Raw genomic sequence first — 23,871 nt, 5'->3', positions numbered from 1 at the left:
ACACAGTCAATGATCGACTAATTACTTCTGCACATGATATTCAGTGGTTGTCTTTAGTAAAAGTTTATGCTCGCCATAAAATACTCAGTAAGAATATACTCAGTACCACCACACTATATAATTCAAAGTTCACTCTCGATTTTCTTCGGAACGAATTATCACTGTTTTGATAAACAGTTTCTGGTCACTACCAGATACCATTAACACTGGACCATAATGCGGAAGTCATCCCAAAACTTCATCTTACACATAATGCGAAAAGTCACATCCAGCATAACCGCCTCCTATCAAAGCTAACTCGCGACTCTCCTCTCACTCTCCCACTACCCAAAACTATATCTCCTCGCTAGGCGGCCAAGCGTCTCGCTTCTCATTGGCTGTCAGCACTCACTTCTAGGGCGTGGCTCGCGCCAAAATCTAGCAAGCACCAACCACTTCTCTAGGCTCATTGACGTCATCAAATTAAGTAACACAAAACTCTCTAATTAAATAAACAAAACAATATGAACTATAAGCTTTACCCTACATCTGGAAATTTATTATGTAGTCACAAATGTTCTGGCTGTCTTATACATAAGCATACATACTTGGACATCCGACATTCACTGGTAGGGGAACCACTAGTGGATTCGTTCCCACGTTACAGAGTTTGAACACTTGCCAGTTCCTGTAGAGCATTACATGAACGATTATTAATAATGCCGAACATCCCACATATTCTCACACATGCATTCTCATTCACACGCACACTAACACACAATACACATATTTACTTAGAATTTTTGAAATTATTATTATAGAAAAGTCACAGAGGTTTTCTGAAACTAAAAAACTTTCCAAATTTATATATGAACACTGAAAGTGTTATCACATCATCGTTCATAGTCACTGAAGGTGAACTATTACATTATTGTATTTATTTAAATTCTTGACTGTCAGAAAATTATGTTCTTTTTTCTTGGAATTTTACTAACTTCCAAAATACACTCCTGGAAATGGAAAAAAAAAACATTGACACCGGTGTGTCAGACCCACCATACTTGCTCCGGACACTGCGAGAGGGCTGTACAAGCAATGATCACACGCACGGCACAGCGGACACACTAGGAACCGCGGTGTTGGCCGTCGAATGGCGCTAGCTGCGCAGCATTTGTGCACCGCCGCCGTCAGTGTCAGCCAGTTTGCCGTGGCATACGGAGCTCCATCGCAGTCTTTAACACTGGTACCATGCCGTGACAGCGTGGACGTGAACTGTATGTGCAGCTGACAGACTTTGAGCGAGGGCGTATAGTGGGCATGCGGGAGGCCAGGTGGACGTACCGCCGAATTGCTCAACACATGGGGCGTGAGGTCTCCACAGTACATCGATGTTGTCTCCAGTGGTCGGCGGAAGGTGCACGTGCCCGTCGACCTGGGACCGGACCGCAGCGAAGCACGGATGCACGCCAAGACCGTAGGATCCTACGCAGTGCCGTAGGGGACCGCACCGCCACTTCCCAGCAAATTAGGGACACTGTTGCTCCTGGGGTATCGGCGAGGACCATTCGCAACCGTCTCCATGAAGCTGGGCTACGGTCCCGCACACCGTTAGGCCGTTTTCTGCTCACGCCCCAACATCGTGCAGCCCGCCTCCAGTGGTGTCGCGACAGGCGTGAATGGAGGGACGAATGGAGACGTGTCGTCTTCAGCGATGAGAGTCGCTTCTGCATTGGTGCCAATGATGGTCGTATGCGTGTTTGGCGCCGTGCAGGTGAGCGCCACAATCAGGACTGCATACGACCAAGGCACACAGGGCCAACACCCGGCATCATGGTGTGGGCAGCGATCTCCTACACTGGCCGTACACCTCTGGTGATCGTCGAGGGGACACTGAATAGTGCACGGTACATCCAAACCGTCATCGAACCCATCATTCTACCATTCCTAGACCGGCAAGGGAACTTGCTGTTCCAACAGGACAATGCACGTCCGCATGTATCCCGTGCCACCCAACTTGCTCTAGAAGGTGTAAGTCAACTACCCTGGCCAGCAAGATCTCCGGATCTGTCCCCCATTGAGCATGTTTGGGACTGGATGAAGCGTCGTCTCACGCGGTCTGCACGTCCAGCACGAACGCTGGTCCAACTGAGGCGCAAGGTGGAAATGGCATGGCAAGCCGTTCCACAGGATTACATCCAGCATCTCCACAATCGTCTCCATGGGAGAATAGCAGCCTGCATTGCTGCGAAAGGTGGATATACACTGTACTAGTGCAGACATTGTGCATGCTTTGTTGCCTGTGTCTATGTGCCTGTGGTTCTGTCAGTGTGATCATGTGATGTATCTGACCCCAGGAATGTGTCAATAAAGTTTCCCCTTCCTGGGACAATGAATTCACGGTGTTCTTATTTCAATTTCCAGGAGTGTACAACTATTTTTGATCCCAGACTTTGACATATTGTTTGTTTTCACAACAGAAGGTTGTACATCAAATATGACGTTCCGCAGGTTATTCCTTTATTAGTTATTAATATTTTTAGTTTCGTATAATGTAAGTGGCCTGCCAGCGCTACTCCACAGCTTTCACACGCGCAGCTACAACAGATGGTCGTGACGTCAGTCTGCAGGACACAACTTGTCCGTTGCTGACCGTATAATACTCTACCGGCTTACATTGCAGCCCACATACATTCCGAAGTAAAGCTTTTAATAGACAAATGGGCGATCGCGCACTAGTTGCGACGCCACAACCTTTCCTGCTAATGATCTGCAGTTCCCTTCGATACCTGGCTACCTGATAGATCGCTTATCATGTTGCTATCTGTGGTGCACCCTTTTCATCCTCACCTTTTGTTCTTAATCATCGGTGCCTAGGAAGGCTTTGGCAACAACGTGTGGGCAACAGTCACCAGCTGGGTGCATTGCCAGCTGTAGTTCTTAAGAAAATTAATGAAAATTCTGTAAGTATTGTGGCCAGTGCAGATGGACACGCCACTACCTACTCTGCCGTGACAAAATAAAAGTGTAAACGTAGATTTGATTAAATGGGCTGTGAATTATGGTTGGTTTCAGTTCTTCTTCAGTCTTTTTAAAGAGGTTTTGCCAAATGGATGATAACTACACAACTGTGCCACAATGAGATTTTCACTCTGCAGCGGAGTGTGCGCTGATATGAAACTTCCTGGCAGATTAAAACTGTGTGCCAGGTCTAAGCTGTGACGGCGGGGCGTGAGTCGCGCTTGGGTAGCTCAGCTGATAGAGCACCTGCCCGCGAAAGGCAAAGGTCCCGAGTTCGAGTCTCAGACGGGCACACAGTTTTAATCTTCCAGGAAGTTACACAACTGTGTTCACTAGACTTTCATTCTCTGTTCAGTGTCGTGAGTAAACCTTATACAACTATTTTTATCACACACTGTCTGGTCCATCAACATATAAATAGAATATTTTATTTATCAATTATAATCATATGATTAATGACTGTATCTACCAGTTGTACACTGTGGGAAAAAAATAAAGCACTACCAAGAAGAAGTATTGCAACATAAACAAAAAGTAGTAGACGTGTTTCTACATGTCTGTTAAAATTTTATGGCAGTCACATAAGAATGGCATTAGTAGTATGAGGACACAAATCAAGCACACTTCAAATATGATAGTGATCATTACTTACACTTTGAGACTCTGAGATTGAACGTGGTGAGTTGATGTTTGACGATAATGCCTTTAAGATGATGAAGACGCCATTATCAACAGTCCACTGAGTTTGAACAAGGTCGTGCAATATGGTTACAAGAAGCTGCGGTATTGGAGAAAGACTTGGCAGGAATGAAGCCACTGTACATTACTGCTAGCAACAGTGGTCACGAGAACGTCCACTTGTAAGAAGACCGGGTTCCAGATGGCCACGTGGCACTACCGAAATGGAAACCAGTGTTTTCGGTGTATGGCTCTGGCACACCATACTACATCTGCAGCAGCAGCTGGCACCACAGTGACACAATGAACTGTTACTGATTGAAGTCTGCTGTTCTGCAACATGCATTGTGTTGATCCCAAATCACTGCCATCTGTGACTTCAGTGATGTCAAGTGAGAGTTCAATGGAAGGCATGGTAGAGGTCTGTTTTTTTCTGACGACAGCTGGTTCTGCCTTCGTGCCAGTGGGGCCAGTGTGTTGGAGACAAGCAGACCAGTTGAGGCCTGCAACCCGCCTGTCTGCATGATAGACACACTGGACCTACAGCTAATGTTAAGGTCTGAAGTGTGATTTTGTATGACAGCAGGAGCACTCTCGTGGTTATCCCACACAAATTTGTACGTCCATCTGGTTATTTGTTGTGTTCCCATTCATGAATAGCATTCCAGGGGGTGTTTTCCAAAAGGATAATGCTCGCCCACAAACCATTGTTGTAACCCAAATGCTCTACAGAGTGTTGACATGTTGCCTTCCCCTACTTGATCACCATATCTGTCTCCAGCCAAGCACATGTGAGACATCATCTGTCAACCACAAACAGCAGTAACCATGCCTGCACTGACCAACTGAATGTAGCAGACCTGGAATTCTATCCCACAAACTTACAACCGAGACCTGTACAATGCAATTCATGCACAATTGCACGCTTGAATTCAAGAGTCTGGTGCTTACACCACTGATTAATGTATCAGCATTTCACATTTGGAATGGCTTATCTTGCACTTACATTAACCTGTGATCCTGCAGTGTCAATCAGTTAAATATGTTATGTAGACAAATATATTTCCAAAATTTCATTACTCCTCATTAATTAAAATTTTGGTGTCGTGGTTTTTTCCGTCTGTGTGTTGTCTAACGCTTACACAGGTGGTTCAGATGACTCTCGTCGATGACAGGTACGGCCGGCGCCCCCAGCAGCTGCTGTGCCTGTCAGCCCACGTGGTCAGCAGAGTGCTGGTCGTGCTGTCTCCACACGTGCTGCCGCTCTTCATCCTGGCAGCGTCACTCGTCTCTGGTGCGGCCGGGCCAATGGAGGAGTCTTTATTGGCTGTCGGTGAGTGCCAAAGCATCACACATTTGTTAATGGTGCACTTCCACGCATTCAGATGAGTTACTGTTTCCCAAACATTGCTCTAAAAATGGAAACAACTACTCTGATGATCATCCAGATGCCCACCATTAATAAATCTCAGTTGGGATGAGTATGGATAGAATGACGAAGAGAGTGTGGGAAAAGACAGGGAGGACAAGGGGCAAGACAGGACAAAGTGGGTTGATAAACTTCGGAAGGACTGGTTGGAATTGGGGACCAAGGTCGAAGGAAAGAAAAATTGAAGGAACAAATATAAACCAACCAATATGCCGGAGATCAGTGACAGAGAAGAATACAGGAAAAGATTAGAGTGTCACCAGTGGAGCCGACAGGGGAAAAGGACACTGAAGATCTCAGAAGAAGAATGGGAGAGAAGAAGAGAAAGAATGAAGAGGTTCTGAGAGAAGAAGAGGAAATTACAGTCCATGAAGAGGCTACCCAAGGTCCTATAGAGGCCATAATGCAAGAAGAAAAAGAAAAGGGTCCAAGAAGAAAAAGAAGAAGAAGAGGGTCTCTACAAGGGTGATGTATTTGAGGACAAAATTATGGAAATGGAAGAGGATGAAGATGAAGATGAAATGAGAGGTATGATTCTGCTTGAAGAGTTTGACAGAGCACTGAAAGACCTAAGTTGAAACAAGGCCCTGGGAGTAGACAACATTCCAATAGAACTACTGACAGCCTTGGGAGAGCTAATCCTGACTAAACTCTACCATCTGGTGAGCAAGATATATGGGACAGGCGAAATACCCTCAGACTTCAAGAAGAATATAATAATTCCAATCCCAAAGAAAGCAAGTGTTGACAGATGTGAAAATTATCAAACAACCAGTTTAATAAGCCACAGCTGCAAAATACTAACACGAATTCTTTACAGACGAATGGAAAAACTAGTAGAAACTGACCTCAGGGAAGATCAGTTTGGATTCTGTAGAAATGTTGGAACACATGAGGCAATACTGACCCTACGACTTATCTTAGAAGATGTATTAAGGAAACACAAACCTGCGTTTCTAGCATTTGTAGACTTAGAGAAAGCTTTTGACAATGTTGACTGGAATACTCTCTTTCAAACTCTGAAGGTTGCAGGGGTCAAACACAGGGAGCGAAAGGCTATTTACAATTTGTACAGAAACCAGATGGCAGTTATAAAGAGTCGAGTGACATGAAAGGGAAGCAGTGGTTGGGAAGCGAGTGAGACAGGGGTGTAGCCTGTCCTCGATGTTATTGGTTCATAAATGGTTAAAATGGCTCTGAGTACTATGAGACTTAACATCTGTGGTCATCAGTCCCCTAGAACTTAGAACTACTTAAACCTAACTAACCTAAGGACATCACACACATCCATGCGCAAGGCAGGTTTCAAACCTGCGACCATAGCGGTCCCGCAGTTCCAGACTGAAGTGCCTAGAACTGGCCGGCTGATGTTATTGGATTTGTGTATTGAGAAAGCAGTAAAGGAAACAAAAGAAAAATTCGAAGTAGCTATTAAAATCCATGGAGAATAAATAACAACTTTGAGGTTCGCTGATGACAATGTAATTCTGTCAGAGACAGCAAAGGACCTGGAAGAGCAGCTAAATGGAATGGACAGTCTCTTGAAAGGAGGATATAAGATGAACATCAACAAAAGCAAAACGAGGATAATGGAATGTAGTCGTATTAAGTTGGGTGATGCTGAGGGAATTAGATTAGGTGAGACACTTAAAGCAGTAAATGATTTTTGAAATTTGTGGAGCAAAATAACTGATGGTGGTCGTAGTAAAGAGGATATAAAATGTAGACTGGCAGTGGCAAGGAAAGCGTTTCTGAATAAGAGAAATTTGTTAACATTGAGTATAGACTTATGTGTCAGGAAGTCTTTTCTGAAAGTATTTGTGTGGAGTATAGCTATGTATGAAGGTGAAACATGGAAAATAAATAGTTTAGACAAAAAGAGAATAGAAGCTTTCAAAATGTGGTGCTACAGAAGGATGCTGAAGATTAGATGGGTAGATCACGTAACTAATGAGGAGGTATTGAATAGAATTGGGGAGAAGAGAAATTTGTGGCACAACTTGACTAGAAGAAGTGGTCGGTTGGTAGGACATAATCTGAGGCATAAAGGGATTACCAATTTAGTATTGGAGGGCAGCATGGAGGGTAAAAATCATAGAGGGGGACCAAGAGATGAATACACTAAACAGATTCAGAAGGATGTAAGTTGCAGTAGGTACTGGGAGAGCTGCATCAAACCAGTCTCTGGATTGAAGAACACAACAACTACAACATGATACTCTAATGAGCATTCATCCAGATATATGCTATAAACGTTTTTAATGTATCTAATTGACGATATGAATATAATAGAGGGAAACATTCCACGTGGGAAAAATGTATCTAAAAACAAAGATGATGTAACTTACCAAAGGAAAGTGTTGGTATGTTGATAGACACACAAGTAAACACAAACACACACAAAATTCAAGCTTTAGCAACCAACGGTTGCTTCATCAGGAAAGAGGGAAGGAGAGGGAAAGACGAAAGGATGTGGGTTTTATGGGAGAGGGTAGGGAGTAATTCCAATCCCGGGAGTGGAAAGACTTACCTTAGGGGGGGGGGGGGGGGGAAAGGACATGGACACTCACACACACACACACATATCCATCCACACATATACAGACACAAGCAGACATTTGTAAGGCAAAGAGTTTTGGCAGAGACGTCAGTCGAGGCAGAAGTACAGAGGCAAAGACGTTGTTGAATGACAGGTGGGGTATGAGCGGCGGCAACTTGAAATTAGCGGAGGTTGAGGCCTGGTGGGTAACGGGAAGAGAGGATATACTGAAGGGCAAGTTCCCATCTCCAGAGTTCTTACAGGTTGGTGTTAGTTGGAAGTATCCAGATAACCTGGACGGTGTAACACTGTGCCAAGATGTGCTGGCCTTGCACCAAGGCATGTTTAGCCACAGGGTGATCCTCATTACCAACAAACACTGTCTGCCTGTGTCCATTCATGCAAATGGACAGTCTGTTGCTGGTCATTCCCACATAGAAAGCGTCACAGTGTAGGCAGGTCAGTTGGTAAATCACGTGGGTGCTTTCACACGTGGCTCTGCCTTTGATCGTGTACACCTTCCGGGTTACAGGACTGTAGTAGGTGGTGGTGGGAGGATGCATGGGACAGGTTCTGACTGGGGGTAGTTACAAGGGTAGGAGCCAGAGGGTAGGGAAGGTGGTTTGGGGATTTCATAGGGATGAACCAAGAGGTTACGAAGGTTAGGCGGATTGCGGAAAGACACTCTTGGTGGAGTGGGGAGGATTTCATGAAGGATGGATCTCAATTCAGGGCAGGATTTGAGGAAGTCGTATCCCTGCTGGAGAGTCACATTCAGAGTCTGATCCAGTCCCGGAAAGTATCCTGTCACAATTGGGGCACTTTTGGGGTTCTCCTGTGGGAGGTTCTGGGTTTGAGGGGATGAGGAAGTGGCTCTGGTAATTTGCTTCTGTACCAGGTCGGGAGGATAGTTGCGGGATGCAAAAGCTGTTATCAGGTTGTTGGTGTAATAGTTCAGGGATACCGGACTGGAGCAGATTCGTTTGCCACGAAGACCTAAGCTGTGGGGAAGGGACCGTTTGATGTGGAATGGGTGGCAGCTGTCATAATGGAGGTACTGTTGCTTGTTGGTGGATTTGATGTAGACGGATGTGTGAAGCTGGCCACTGTCATACTCCAAATTCCATGCCACTTTCCTTGACATTGACCACCATCTGTCCAACTAGGTCTTCGTGGAAACTGCCCTGCCTACACTGTGAAGCTTTCTGTGTGGGAATGACCAGCAACAAACTGTCCATGCGCACGAATGAACACAGGCAGACACTTTTTGTTGGTAATGAGGATCACCCTGTGGCTAAACATGCCTTGGTGCACGGCCAGCACATCTGGGCACAGTGTTACACCGTTCGGGTTATCTGGATACTTCCCACTAACACCAACCTGTCAGAACTCCGGAGATGGGAACTTGCCCTTCAATATATCCTCTCTTCTCGTTATCCACCAGGCCTCAATCTCCGCTAATTTCAAGTTGCCACCACTCATACCTCACCTGTTATTCAACATTATCTTTGCCTCTGCACTTCCGCCTGAACTGACATCTCTGCCCAAACTCTTTGCCTGGTCTGCTTGTGTCTGTATATGTATGGATGGATATGTGTATGTGTGCTAGTGTATACCTGTCGTTTTTTCCCCTTAAGGTAAGTCTTTCCGCTCCCGGGATTGGAATGACTCCTTACCCTCTCCCTTAAAACCCACATCCTTTCGTCTTTCCCTCTCCTTCCCTCTTTCCTGATGAAGCAACCGTTCATTGCGAAAGCTTGAATTTTGTATGTTTGTTTGTGTTTACTTGTGTGTCTATCAACATACCAACGCTTTTGTTTGGTAAGTTAACATCATCTTTGTTTTTAGATATATTTTTAATGTTTCTAATACATATATTTATTTAATTAATATATGAAAGGTGAAACGTTACCAAAAGTCTCAAAATGTTCTACTACAATTTTTACTGACACTTTAATAAACTTTCAAACAGGTATACACTGTACATTATTTCAGTTTTAAATGACAGTGTACAGGTTTAGAAAGACGAATGTGAGAAATAAAATGCCACAATGTGCTGCAAAATTTGCGGTTTCGATTTATTTCTTGCAGAGCTTCAACTATGAAAGGAGGGCATGTAAAACACTAGACAAATTGTTTCTCTTGTATTTATTCTCTGTCCTTACACACATTTTCAAACAAAAATGGTATACACAGTGATGTGCTGTTTGTTTTCTCCCTCACAATTGGTTTTACAGAAAACATGAAAGTTGTATTTAAAGCTTACCAGCTTATGACTACAATACTACTACAGAATCTAAATCACCCAAACCTTTGCAATCCTACCCATTTACAGATTAAACTATGTGAAAACTACCACTGAAGCTACTTCCCTCACAGATCCGGAATGGAGACAGAGGGAAGGGAGTAAATGGATATAGAAAGTAGGCAGAGGGAATGAGGAGGAGATGGACAAGGAAAGAGGGGAGGAGGAGAGAGGCAGAGAGAAAAGGGGCCGGGGGATTTGATTATGTATATCCAATTCTCATATGTATTTAGCAGTTGTGAAGTGTTGCCAAGTTGATTAGTTTGTAACAGTTATTGGAAATCCAAATAGTCTATACTGTAGGTGTATAGGACTGATCAACAAATAAACCAAAAAAAAGATGGAATAATTGGTATGGAGTTCAGTTGTGTTATTTTTTCTCTTAGTCAGTTTTTTTATTTATATATTATGTACATTTACTGAGTTTAGTATAAGTGACTTTCAGCTGCTTGCATACCTTACTGCCTTGATTTTCTCTTGCGTTGTTTCTAAGCCTTCTCTATTCTTCAATTGCGAGCTAACATCCCAAACATGTTTGGGCTCACATGCGGTTCCTCTTCATTGAAATGTCTTGGCTCAAACTCGACTAGGGGTTGAACTGCACGTGTCGCATTACACTCCCTAAATTAGACTCTTGTGACCCTTTGGTTAAATTGTCTGGTTGATGGCAAGTTTGCGAAATACAAAGTTAACATAACATATGATAACAGTAATAATAATATCGGGAGCTAAATTAACGATCCATAAACGATGTAGGCCACACAGCTGTGATTTGTTTAGAATGATGTTTATTCAGAAAGCAAACTAACAGCGAAAGTGGTCGTATTTAGAGTTACTGTTACACTCGAGCGCATATCCATTTGACACAGTTCGACCATTCACAACCTCATCTCGAAACAAGTCCAAAACTCCACCTCAATATTTACACAAAAAGTTATATTTCACCCAGGACTGCAGCTGCTCACCGCTCAGAGACTATGTCCCACAATACGACACATCGCGAAATTTTCTAAGTTGTTTCACTTCCTAGCTGCATAAAGACCAACTGTCCGCTTTCATGCCTCTATCCGAACTGTACCCTTTGATGTCTCAACCAGAACTGTCCGCTTTCACGTCTGCATCAGCACTGTCCCTACGCCTGTTGCCGGCCATACTTCCCATGCGCCAAACATACTCATTCAACTGACTAGGGCAATTTCCTTTCCTGAAGCCATCCATCTGATTGGCTACAGCTTATTCTACATTATACATTTACATTTTAACATACCATATTTAAATAATCAAAGCTTGACCACTTTCACATTCTAAATAAAGTAACAATTAAATCCATTACAAAAGAAATGTTAGATTCTTTTACATAAAACCAATACAGTTTCCTTCTTAACTTTGAATAGCACGGCCAGTAGCCTTGCACCAAAGTGCTTTCCGATAAATAAATACAGAACAAATGTAACTATTATACATTAAGCTTTACAGCAAATATTCTGTTACCTAATGGTTCAGTATGGTGTCATGCTGTCATTGTTCTATGTGTTTTGTGTGGAGGAACATTATTAACAATCTTCTCTGGCTAATACTGTAGCAAACTGCTCAGTAAACTAAACTTCATTTTCCACAACTACATCCATATTGCTGTGAATTCAGTGCTAGTTCTGAGTCAGTTCCTCAACATACATTTTAAGTGGGATTGGATCGGAACACAGCCTTGCCTTAGTCCTTTTGTTATGAGAAATTTCGAAGAAACTTTGACACAAAATCTGTAACGTTTGATACCTGGTACCTGAAATAATTTAATATTGTTCTCACTTGTTTCAGGCCTGGAACTTACAGACATCAAGCACCGCTCTGTTATCAACCGCTACGCATCCTGTAGCATGGCCGTTGGAATGATGCTTGCTGGTCTGGTGTCTTGGGCGCTGCCCAACTGGAACTATTCCATATCATTTGCAGCCCTCAGTTGTTTTGCCCTGTTCTTCTTCTTCAGGTGATGCATATAAAATGAAAGATGTGAAGAAGGAGTACTTGTTTTATAATACAATGATGATAAAAATGTGGGCAGTTCATGAGTGTGTCAGCGAATATTGTTTGGACGCGGCAGTTCGTCAGGAGACCGATTTTCAAGAGCAAAGAATGCATAACAATCTGACACAAAGCACAAAACCACATGAATGGCCAGTCACTTCAGAGACCTTTATCGTTGCTGTTCACAACACACTGGAATAGTACAATGGTTAAAAAAGCAGCTGCATTATCGTGAACTTGGTATTACTGTTGCACTGTGATCAGAAACAATCTGAACAGCTGGTCAGGCAGGTTAGGTTGCGCCAAGAAATAACTGTTACAAATAAATAAATAAATAAAATAAACTGATAGGTTGTGCAATTTCTGACTTAATTCACATTGAAGTTAGACAATCAGACCATTATGTGCATAAATTCAAGTGGCCTGGCGGAGACAGAGCCACCAAATGTGTGCTTCACTTGGTTTTCTAAAACCGAACAAGGCAGCAGTAAAAAATTGGAAATGGGATGGTAGTAAGGACTGAACCTGAGCCAAAGGCTGAGCAGTCTCATGCACTGTTATTTAAGCTATGAGAATAATGACACTAATCGCGTCTGGTAGGCCACATGAATTTTCGTGGGCATTTGCCTAATTGGCTAACTTCAATGCTAATTTATTCAGAAACAATGTGACATATCGAATTTTTTTTCTTAACAACTATTACTCCTCGCAGCCCACACTGCAAAACTCTTACAAACTTTTCAGACTTTCTTCCCACCACTAACTTGCTTAATACAATTCAAATGTCACCAAGAGTGGAGTTGAGTTCTGGAGTTGAATGAGAATACAAGAAATGGAGCAGGATTCAAACCTACCCAGCAGTTCTATGAATCATACGTCATGTAACAGCAGGCTGAGCAACATAGTGCAGTAGACAAAACTTGTATGATGCATAGATAAACTCTTGATTTTCGTTAATAAAAAACATCAACAAAAATGCAATTATAAAACCCATAAGCAACATGCTAAAAACCCTCATAGGCTGCAAAATGCAAACTCTTAGTTTCAATAAAGGTGTGGGGGGACTCTGTTTATAATGAGGTTTAAATTAATTAATTAAACTTTAAAACTACATTTTGGTAATCTGAATGCATAAATCTGTGGGAAACAAAATCTTACGAAAAACCCGAAAATAATCACAAAACTCTCTCTCTCTCTCTCTCTCTCTCTCTCTCTCTCTCTCTTCACACACACACACACACACACACACACACACGCACACACACACACACACATACAAACACACACAGACATTTATAGTAAATCAGTGTTTGTGGTTTAGTTACTGCAGCAGATATTCTAACTAACATACTGTGTAACATCTAGCTGTTTCCTAAAACAGCAGCAGCAGTATTTATTATCTGCATTTGTTGTAAAAGGAAGGAAGGAAGATTGGACTAACGTCACTTCGACATTGAGGTCATTCGAGACAAGCTCGGATTGTATCAAGGATGGGAAGCAAATCAGCTGTGCCCTTTCAAACAAACCGTCCAGACATTTGCCTTAAGCAGTTAAGGGATATCAGGGAAAACCTAAATCTAAATGGCCAGATGCTGGTTTGCATTTATTGTGAATTAACTCTGTTTTCAAGTTTGCTAACAACTGTAGGCAACCTCAAAACGTATTAGATACTAGTAATTTTTAACGCAGGTTTTTGTGTTGCCTTAAAAGAAATTTTGTTTTGGGTATTTGCTTCAATTCTTAAGGGAAATTCACACAAGTTTTTATCTCAACAGGTTAAAAGATAATCAGCAGACTTAATTTAAAGTTGTTTGTTCACTGCCAAAATGCAACCCCACTGTGAATGCTGCTCTCAAACATGGCATGACTTGGCTGACATTCATAAACAGCTGGAAACCGTGCTGACTACTGTCAAATGATTGGCAGCTGCTGTGAATCATTGCGATGGAAGATCTCCCAAGATTTGTGTACCTGTGATACCAGTACCAGAGCTACCTCAAGTACTATCCTTTCCTGTGGATCCTGTCTCCTGTGCAGAAAGCACAGGATCTGTCATTACTCATCCATTTGACTGAGAGTGGCCTGTCAACAGTAGATCTACACATCCTGTGGAGGGTGGACGGGAACCATGGAGGACTCAGGGTGTTGTACTGATCCCTCTAACCAATAAGTTTGAGGTGCTGTCTTTCACTGAAACTGAGTCAGTGGTACTCGCTTCACCTGTCTGCTGTCAAGAGCAGGCAAACATGAAATGGTAGGTGTCTATTAATCACTGGCCATTCAAATGTATTATGAATGATGGTGCTCCTTAAGGAAATGGTAGGAAGAGACAGGAAAGGACACCAAGTGCTTCAGTGTGTATGCCTGGGGGCCTCATTCAATATGTTGAAGAGGCTACTGCAGCAGCCATTGAGGGAACAGAATGCAACCAACTGCAGATTGTAACACACATTGCACAAATAATGCCTGTCGTCTGGACTCTGAGGTCATTCTTGGGTCATTCCAGCGAATGACTGAGGAGACTGACAATATCAGCCTTGCACATGGCGTTTCAACGAAGCTCACAATTTGCGGCATTGTCTCCAGAACTGATCATGGCCCTCTGGTTCTGACTTGAAGCAAATTACAGAAGCTGAAACTTCAGAGGTTATGTGGCAAGCTAGGCTGCAACATCCTGGACTTGCGCCATGGGGTTGAGAATTGTAGGGTCCCCCTAAATGGGTCAGGTACCTGACTGTGTTTGGGCTCAATACAAGTGTTTTCTAGATTAGGCAACTTTCCATACAATACAGATGATGATAGCAGCAGGATTCATGGAAGTATCAGTGTAAGATCGAAAGAAATGCCTTCCACAGCTGAGAGTATTGAAATCCTAATAATAAACTGCCAAAGCATTCACAACAAAGTGCCTGTGTTTGAAGTGCTCTGGAAGAGCTGTGAAGCTCACTTAAACACTAGATACGGAAAGCTAGTTGAAATCAGAAATTGATAACAGTGAGAATTTTGGGGAATAATTAAGTGTATATTGAAAGAATAGGCAAATGGAAATGGAGGTTCTCTATTTGTCACAATAGACAAGAAACTGCAGTCCAGCAAGGTAGAAACTGAAACTGCACATGAGATTGTTTGGGCAAGGCTCAGTATCAGGGCTTGGCATAATATGATAACTGCATCACCCACAAAACTCGTTTCCTGATGTACCGAAAACTTTAGAGAAAACCTCAGCTCACCTCTACAGAAGTTCCCCAATCATACTATAATCATGTGGAGACTTTAATCATATAACAATTAACTAGGAAAATTATAGTTTTGTTAGTGGTGGTTGTGATGATACATCCTGCAAAACATTACTAAATGCCTTCTCTGAAAACTTCCTAGAACAGACAGTTAGGAACCCCACTCATGAGGAAATGTATTGGATCTACTGGCAACAAACAGACCTGACCTCCTTGAGGCTGTCCACATCAAAATTGGTATCAGTGACCATGACACAGTTGTGGCAACAATGATTACCAAAGTACGAAGGACAACTAAAGTAAGCAGAAAGATATATATGTTCAGTAAACATTATATTCCAATGAAGAATTTAGAAGTTTCAGCACAGGGCAGGAGCACATAGAGAAACTATGGCTCGAGTTTAAAAGAATAGTTTACTGTGCTCTGGATAGGTATGTAGCCAGTGGAACCGTTCATAATGGGTGGGACCCTCCATGGTATACAGTCACTGTAAAGAAACTTCTAAAGAAACAGAGATTACTGCACAATATGTGTAAAACAAAGTGTAGGGCTATAGATAGAGACATGCTGAATGGAACATGTCTGGCTATTGGAACATGTCTGGCTATCAACATGGCAAAGTGTGATGCCTTCAATGACTACCATAGCAGAATATTATCAAATGATATTTCATAAAACTCAAAGAAATTCTGGTCATATGTGAAGGTTGTTAGTAGCACCAAAGTTAGTGTCCATTCCCTAGCGAATGAGACAGGAACTGGAATTCAGGGTAGCAAAGCAAAGGATGAAATGCTTCACTCCATTTTCAAAAGTTCCTTTAGAAAGGAAAACCCAGGAGAATTGCCCCAATTTAATCCACCACAGAAAAGATCAATGAAATAAGTGTGTTAGTTTCAGTGGTGTTGATAAAAAGCTGAAATTGTTAAAACTGAACAAAACTTCAGGCCTCAATTGAATCCCTGTCAGATTGTATACTGAATTTGTGGTTGAGTTATCCCCTCTTCTAACTACAATCTGTCGTAGTCCTCTTGAAGAGAAAACTGTGCCCAGTTTTTGGAGAAAAGCACAGGTCACACCTGTCTACAAGAAAGGTAGTAGAAGTGATCCACAAAACTAGCATCCAATATCTTTGATTCGATTAGATTAGATTCAGTTTTTGTTCAGTGTTTGTTCCATAGAGCCAAAAAATGAGATGATGCTTGTGGGTGTGGAACATGTCAGAAAGAATAATATGAAAAATGTAAAACATTTGAATATAATACTACCCTGATCATTTGTTAGGAGATTGTCACAATAGGTGAACAGTGAACTGGAACTGATAATATTTACAGAATTAATACAGAGTCTGAATGAAACATTATTTGTCATACACAAAATACCTAATCTTCACTGTTGTGACCAAGTTCTGTCAAAACTGAAATCTAACTGACATTTGGATCAATGGAAGTGTCCGATTCCACCCATCTGCTTTGACGTGACACAAGGGTGTTGTGTTACGTCATTACGGCGCGGAGTTTATGAGTTTGTTGTGTTTGTAGATGTCATCTTGTTGTGTTTGCTGGTGCCCTTTGATGGCGTGTGTGTATGTGCTGAGTGTAATGTATTGTATTGGGTTCATTTCTCATTAAAATCCTAATTTCTGCTAATCTCATAAGCAGTGTTTGTAGTTCAGGACATACGGTTTAGAAGTTTTTTCTGTGAGTTGTCATTAATATTTTGATTATGTGTTTGGTGTTTTCGTTAGATATTATTGATTTACTGTTTGTCGTGTGGTAAGACAATTTATTTATTGTGTGGCTTCTGTTGTTGGGTACAGATATGATGAAATGTAACAATGCCATGTTACGGTTGGAGATGGGGGAGGACATGTTGTCTGTTATTAAACTCCTGCAGTTATTTTGACTAATTGTTGAGATTTTGAAGTGTAGTATTTGTCCCAAGGACATCAGGTTAACCAGAATTCCAGCATCTTGGACCAGGGACAGGTACATGTGGTGGTTTGTGTGTGTGTGTGTGTGTGTGTGTGTGTGTGTGTGTGTGTGTGTGTGTGTTGTGTGTGTGTGTGTGTGTGTGTGTGTGTGTGTGTGTGTGTGTGTGTGTGTATGAGGGAGTGGGGGGGGGGGGGGTTGACTGAGTTTGCACTGCCTGAATTTCTTGGTAGTAAGTACTTTTTTGTGTCTATTCTCCTCGAGTTGTGTTGTTTTATGTATTTACAGTGTATTGATTGTGTTTTAATTTATGTAGGAATGTTTAATTATTGGGTTTTTGAGGTCCTGTGGTTTCCGTTTTTTTTTAGTTGTAGGTGTTGGTTTTCTAGTATTAATAGTTTTTGTTGACGTATGTAGGTCAGGGGAAACGACGAATCCCAATTTTCGTAGTTGTAGCCATTGGTGTTTTGGTATTGTCAGTTATGGTTGACCTAAATAGGTCAAGGGAAATGTCCGATTCCAATTTTTGTAGCTGTAGGTATCGACAGTTGCGGTTGAGCTATATAGGTGAAGGGAAATGTCCAATACCAGTAGATTTTATTGGTGTAGAGGAATGTTGTAATTTTTTTCCATAATTTTGTGTGTTTTGGGATCATAGTGTGCTTTTTTACTGTTATATTTCGTTTGTCCCGACCCTAAAACCCCCCATTTCCCACAGCTGTCCCATTAGTTTGGTTTTATTTTTGGAGGGAGATGTTACTGTCTTATTTAAATGTATTTTCGTATTTGTTGCCGTGTTTACGTAATGACGTCATAAGCACCACATTGGAGACTCTTAGAATGGCCATTTCTGCCATATTGGTGATGTCATGGGTCAAAGCAGATGGGTGGAATCGGACACTTCTGTAATTCCCACGACAACCAATATGAAATATTCACAAGTCAGTAAACCATATCAGTCCTGATGCAGTAAGGATGGGTACTCAGCTGTCCCAATATAAATATTGTTACTCACAACAAGCATGGTGTCATAGTTCAAATTGACCAGTTGAAAAACTGACATGTTAAAAGTGCATTTACCTACAATGAAAAGAGCATAACAAGAAAAGGTAAAAGCCCCAACTAGCAACAGTGACAGCCCATGGTTAAGAAAACTCACTTCAGATTACTTCAGCTGCAGTTGCTCTCAACAGAAAACTATTTGTAAGAAATAAATGTCCAGTAAACAAAGGCTATAAAGTGCACATATCTTAAGAGATATGAACACTTTTCCATCTTCGATATTATGAAACACATCTCTTCTACTGCCAGCAGTTCTTTGCTTTTCACACCTTGGCAGTAGCTAGTATGGACTAAAACAAGGAAAAAATGTCAAATAAATATAGACTAAAATGCATACCTTAAGAGCTATGAGTATTTGTTCAGTAGAAGCAATGTGCTGCACACTAGTGAAGATGAACAAACACTCATACCTCTTGCAGTATGCACACCTTGTATAACTGAAGACATTGGCTGTAAATAATGGTAGGCAACATTTTGGTTGCTTGAGGAAATCACACAGAAAAGATTCAAGATTTTCCCACAAGTAGGTACAAGTGTAATATTTTTTCCAGATACGTCATTGTTTCACATATATCTACTATAACGACATATTTTTAAAAGGATAAATTCCACCTACAAATCCATCGCTAAAATTTTAGTCAATGGGTACTTAAAAATGTTTACTTGCAAAACGAATGCACTTTACATCAGTTGTCATTAACTTACCACTGTTTATACACCAGCCAAGTTAACAAAACATTACAGTTAAACCTCTCCAAAATACATACTTCAAAGATCATTTTCCAGACAACACTTTTTGACTGTAAACTATCTTGGAGGTATCCATTTCGCGTATCATAACAATCCAGCTGCCAGAAATTCCGGACTTGCTATCTTCATTCCCACATTCGAAACACTTTCTAGAGCATCAGTATGGAGATCCTGCACAGGGTGTCCCAGCTATGTTGTCCACCCAAAATATCTCTGGAACAATAACAGCTATTGGAAAACGACTTTCACTGGTATCAATGTAGGGCAGGGGCCCATGAATGTACATATTTGGAAACATTCTAAAACAAAAGCGTATGTTTTTTTAACACAAACATGTTTTTTTAAATGGACCTCCTATTTTTTTCAGCAATCCATAACATGACAAAGCACATACACAATGGCGTTGAATGAATCGCAATATTCCCATTACTTCCCGAGATATTAAGATGCGAAGTTGACGCTTGAAACACCCGACATGCGCTGCAAGCGCACGTCCAGAGGCTCAGGCGTGAACCCCATGCTGCCCATAATTGCGATGTAATTGACATGCGTAATCATACTTTCATACTTATCAAGAGGTCCGAAACAAATAATACGGTCTGCTGCCATCCTGCATTAACGTCGTACATTCCAGCAGGTATTCATCCCATAGGCTAGAGGTGATGCGGTTATGTAACATATCAGTGTACCGCAACATTAGTCACAAAGTTAACTTCGCTTATCGTTAATCTGTTACTAAAAAGGTAATGCCATTCAACGTTAAAGCTTTACTTTACTGTAGATCTAGGGCAAGTGACAGTTAATCTTTCACTCATAATAGTAAAATTCATATTGATGGTTTTAGTGAAACGAGCAAGTGGACCAAAAGTTTTACCGTTGTTTAGGTAAAAATGTTTTGATTTGGGAAGTCCAGGTAGGACATAGAAGATGAATGTAAACATGTTTAACCAATTAGTTTTATTATCACACAATTATCAATGTTATGTTTATCTAATGCGTTAAATGACAAATTGTTGCAAACAAATGTTTCGAAACATCACTTGGTAAAATGGTCCTTTGTAGAAACTTCCACTGTGATACCAGCACTACATACTTAACACAGCATTCACATCTCATGCTCAAAGTGATGCCCATTGGCTTGTATACATAGGGTCACTCTGCAGATGAAGGATGCCTTACTTCGTGCTACTGTTTCCTCTTTGATGGCTGTACAAGCATCAATAATGCGTTGCTTCATGTCCTCTGGTGTTGTTGGTTCATGTTGGTAAACAGCATCCTTCACTGCTCCCCAAAGAAAATAATCCAGCTGTGTAAGGTCCGGAGATCGGGCAGGCCACCTAACTGGGCCACCTCGTCCAATCCACCTACCAGGGAACTTACGGTTCAGAAGTCGTCGTGCTCGTAAGGCGTTATGTGCAGGGCATCCGTCACGTTGATACCACATGACCATTCTCCGGTTCAGAGGTACGGTGTCCAAGAGAACTGGAAGATTGTGTCGTATAAATCTGGAGTATTGTCTGCCATTTTGGATGCCGTTTATAAAGAAAGGTCGGATAATGGTATCTACAATAATCGCACACCAAACATTAACTTTCGGACCGAGAGAGGTGGGGCAGTGTTTAGCGCACTGGACTCGCATTCGGGAGGACGGACGTACAATCCCGTCTCCGGCCATCCTGATTTAGGTTTTCCGTGATTTCCCTAAATCGCTTCAGGCAAATGTCGGGATGGTTCCTTTGAAAGGGCACAGCCGATTTCCTTCCCCATCCTTCCCTCACCCGAGCTTGCGCTCCATCTCCAATGACCTCGTTGTCGACGGGACATTAAACACTAATCTCCTCCTCCATTAACTTTCCACGGATGTTGACGCTCTACCTGACAGAGCCATTTTGGATTGTCTGCGGACCAATAATGCATATTCCCCATATTGACAATTCCTTTGTTAGAGAATGATGCCTCGTCGGTAAAGAGAACATCTGCAAGTAAAATTTGGATTAGTCAGAAGTTTTTGCTGAGCCCACCGACAAAATGTTACCCTATTGTGGAAGTCATTTCCATGAAGATCCTGGTGTAAATTAACATGGTAAGGATGAAATTTATGACGTTTAAGAATACGCTGTACACTTGATTTCGACACACCAACTTCACGTTCAATTTGACGTGTGCTGAATTGAGGATTCACAGCTATGGTAGCGAGCACAGCAACTTCAGCACGTTCATCTGTGCGTGTTCTAGAACGATGTCGAGGTCTTGGATTTAAGCTTCCCCTTTCACGTAGACGAGATGTGAGACGACCAAACATCCGGCGTGAAGGCGATGGCTTTTCAGGGAATCGTCTTCTGTACAGTCGTTCTGCCTGAACAGCATTTCGTCCACCTACAACAGGGTACAGTACAGGTATGTAGAGTAGGGTAGAAAACAGACATATTAACTTAATAATCATAATGTTCGCTAACAGTACTACCAACAAACAAGCAATCTCATAACGTATTTCCCGTCAATGTACATTCTCCATAGATCAGCAGCATTTCTACCATATCGTCATGTGTGTACATTATACTGTACAGTATAAGTTCCACAACACAACGTTTATTCACAATGTGTACTACCTCCGAGCCGTCACTAGATTAATCTGATGTACGACTACACTGGCAAGCGGTGTACTGCACGCCAAAGCAACAACAAATGGGATGCTCGGAGGGTGGTGGAGTACAGGAGTTTGCATGGGTCACAAATCATAAACAAGGCGAAGTGGCAACTGTGGCAGTAGTTTTATCAAAACACCAGTAATGGGCTGCTGCTGTTCATGAGTATGGGTACATTACAGAAATACAGAGACATCCTCTTTTCACACCAGTGTTGAAAAACAGGATTTGGAAGTTTGAATTAACTAGTAATTTGGGAATTGCTCCTTGTTCAAGGACTACAGCTAACTGTTCCACAAATTGTTGAAAAAGTTATTGTTGATTGAGAGAATACTGGATGCAGTATACAGTCTTCAAGCAATGCATGAGCTGTGTCATGACAACTAAACATACCATTGTCCACTGTTCAAAAAGTGCTGTGAATAGTTGTGAAATGGCATCTCTAGTATGATTCCAGGCTGACTTGCATGCAAATGGTCATCACATTGAGCAACATTTGAACCTGAAAAAAAAACTGGAGAAAAATGAAATAATGCCAGGCCATTTAAAATCAAGTTTACTTGAAATAAAGAAACAATTGAAATAGAATACTACTTTTGTTTTAAAAAGTCAAAACAAATTTCACTTTTCATCTCTGTTAAATTAAATTTCACTAAATGTTCATTTTTTTAAATTTGTACTGGAAATCATATAAACAAGATGTGTCTTGTAATACCACTGTTCTTTTGTCTTCCTAATCTCAATGTATCATTCAACTCTGAGGGATGCTTAATCAGTTCTTCAGAGGGACAGAGAGAAAATTAGCTCATATATAATGGGATGCGTCGTAGCTCCAATGCTTGGTTTGTGTGTGTGTGTGTGTGTGTGTGTGTGTGTGTGTGTGTGTGTGTGTGTGTGCGTGTGCGTGTGCGCGCGCGTGTGTGTGTGTGCTTTGGCCAATGATGAGATATGAACAAATAGTGTGACATTACTTTTGTTACTATAAACTCACTTGGTTTGCATTGATACAAAACAGCGACATTGCAAATATTTTCCTTGAGTGTGACATTTTAGTGCAAGCAATTATTGTATCTGACAAAAGAAGTGGAGCACCCAAAAGACATGAAGGGATGTCAATGTTATTTCGGAGATGTGCACACCATCTGCTGGTATTTAAATTATTAGACTTTCAATTCTGTGTGAGATGTAGAACGGCCACAAGAGTGTACTAGTATTTATGTTTAGCATTGTTACCATGCCTGGTAGGGTTAAAAGGCATGTCAGATTTTCAGTGATCACTGTGAAAGACACAGAGATGTGACATACTAGAGTTAAACAGCGTTATCAGTATCTGACAGAGTTAGAAACTCCTTCATTGTGGGGCTCCATTTGGGTGGCTGGACTAATCCTTGTAATTTCCAGATTTGTGGGGCATTCAGATGTGACAATGGCTTGATACTGGATTGCATGGAAATGTGAGGGCAAGCTTACTTGTCATCAAGGTTCACACCTGACCACTCCAAGGGAGGGCCGTCATGTTGTGCTCCAAGCACACTGTAAATCCTTCACAACTGCACATCCCATCCAAGAGCAATATTCTGTGTCATTTTGCACCATTTTTGGAGACTACCAGCAGCCAGAATAGGGAATTACTATCCCACAGACAGGCTGACATTAACACAACAACACAGATGGCTGCCTTTGAAGTGTTGCTGTGATCAGTAATCACATTCAACTGATGAATAGTATTATGTTGCACTGATGATGAAATGCAGTTCTGCACTGTCCTAGATGACCATCATCAGTGAGTAATGCAGTGTGACATGGGGAGAGGTACCATCCTTTTAGTGTTTTGAAGATGCACAGTAGTGTTCCCGGTGGTGCCGTGTCGTGGAGATCCACAGTGCATGACTTCAGGTCACAGTTGGTACTGACTGAAGGAACTCTGATGATACATCCATATGTTATGGATATCCTGTACCCCTATGTTTTACCTCACATGTAGCAGCATTGTGCTGCCATGTTTCAACAGGACAGTCTTCTACAACACATGGCTCATGTCTCTATGAACTGTCTGTGTGGTGTAGAAGTACTTTTGCGGTCAGCAAGACCCTAGATCTGTCGCTAATAAAATGTATGTGGGACCAGCTATCATCTCCATCCTAGTGTCAGTATCGATGATATCAAGAATGCGTTGCAACAGTTGTGTTTCAGCCTGCATGAAAAGAGGATAAAACAGATTTATGACACACTTTCCAACCGAATAATTGCAGGCCAGCGGGGATATCACATCAGACTGT

At 41.8% G+C, this 23,871-nt stretch overlaps 2 protein-coding genes across 2 annotated transcripts in view; both read left to right on the top strand.

Moving 5' to 3' along the window:
* The window catches only part of LOC126355713 (solute carrier family 22 member 7-like), a 57,400-nt gene extending 45,579 nt beyond the window's left edge, over positions 1-11,821 (top strand). Inside the window, exons 3-5 of the mRNA XM_050006081.1 lie at positions 4,851-5,008; positions 11,593-11,707; positions 11,764-11,821. Of these exons, the coding sequence (XP_049862038.1) occupies positions 4,851-5,008; positions 11,593-11,707; positions 11,764-11,821 (331 nt within the window). The remainder of the gene's footprint in view (positions 1-4,850; positions 5,009-11,592; positions 11,708-11,763) is intronic.
* Positions 11,772-23,871, top strand: part of LOC126355860 (solute carrier family 22 member 2-like) — an 83,250-nt gene continuing 71,150 nt past the window's right edge. The window contains exon 1 of the mRNA XM_050006351.1: positions 11,772-11,932. Coding sequence (XP_049862308.1) covers positions 11,823-11,932 — 110 coding nt within the window. The 5' untranslated portion in view covers positions 11,772-11,822. The remainder of the gene's footprint in view (positions 11,933-23,871) is intronic.

This window comes from Schistocerca gregaria, chromosome 3 (genome assembly GCF_023897955.1).
Source record: "Schistocerca gregaria isolate iqSchGreg1 chromosome 3, iqSchGreg1.2, whole genome shotgun sequence".
In the NCBI taxonomy this organism is placed as follows: domain Eukaryota; kingdom Metazoa; phylum Arthropoda; class Insecta; order Orthoptera; family Acrididae; genus Schistocerca; species Schistocerca gregaria.
The sequence above is the reverse complement of the archived record's forward strand: the minus strand, read 5'-3'. Positions and strand labels throughout refer to the sequence as shown.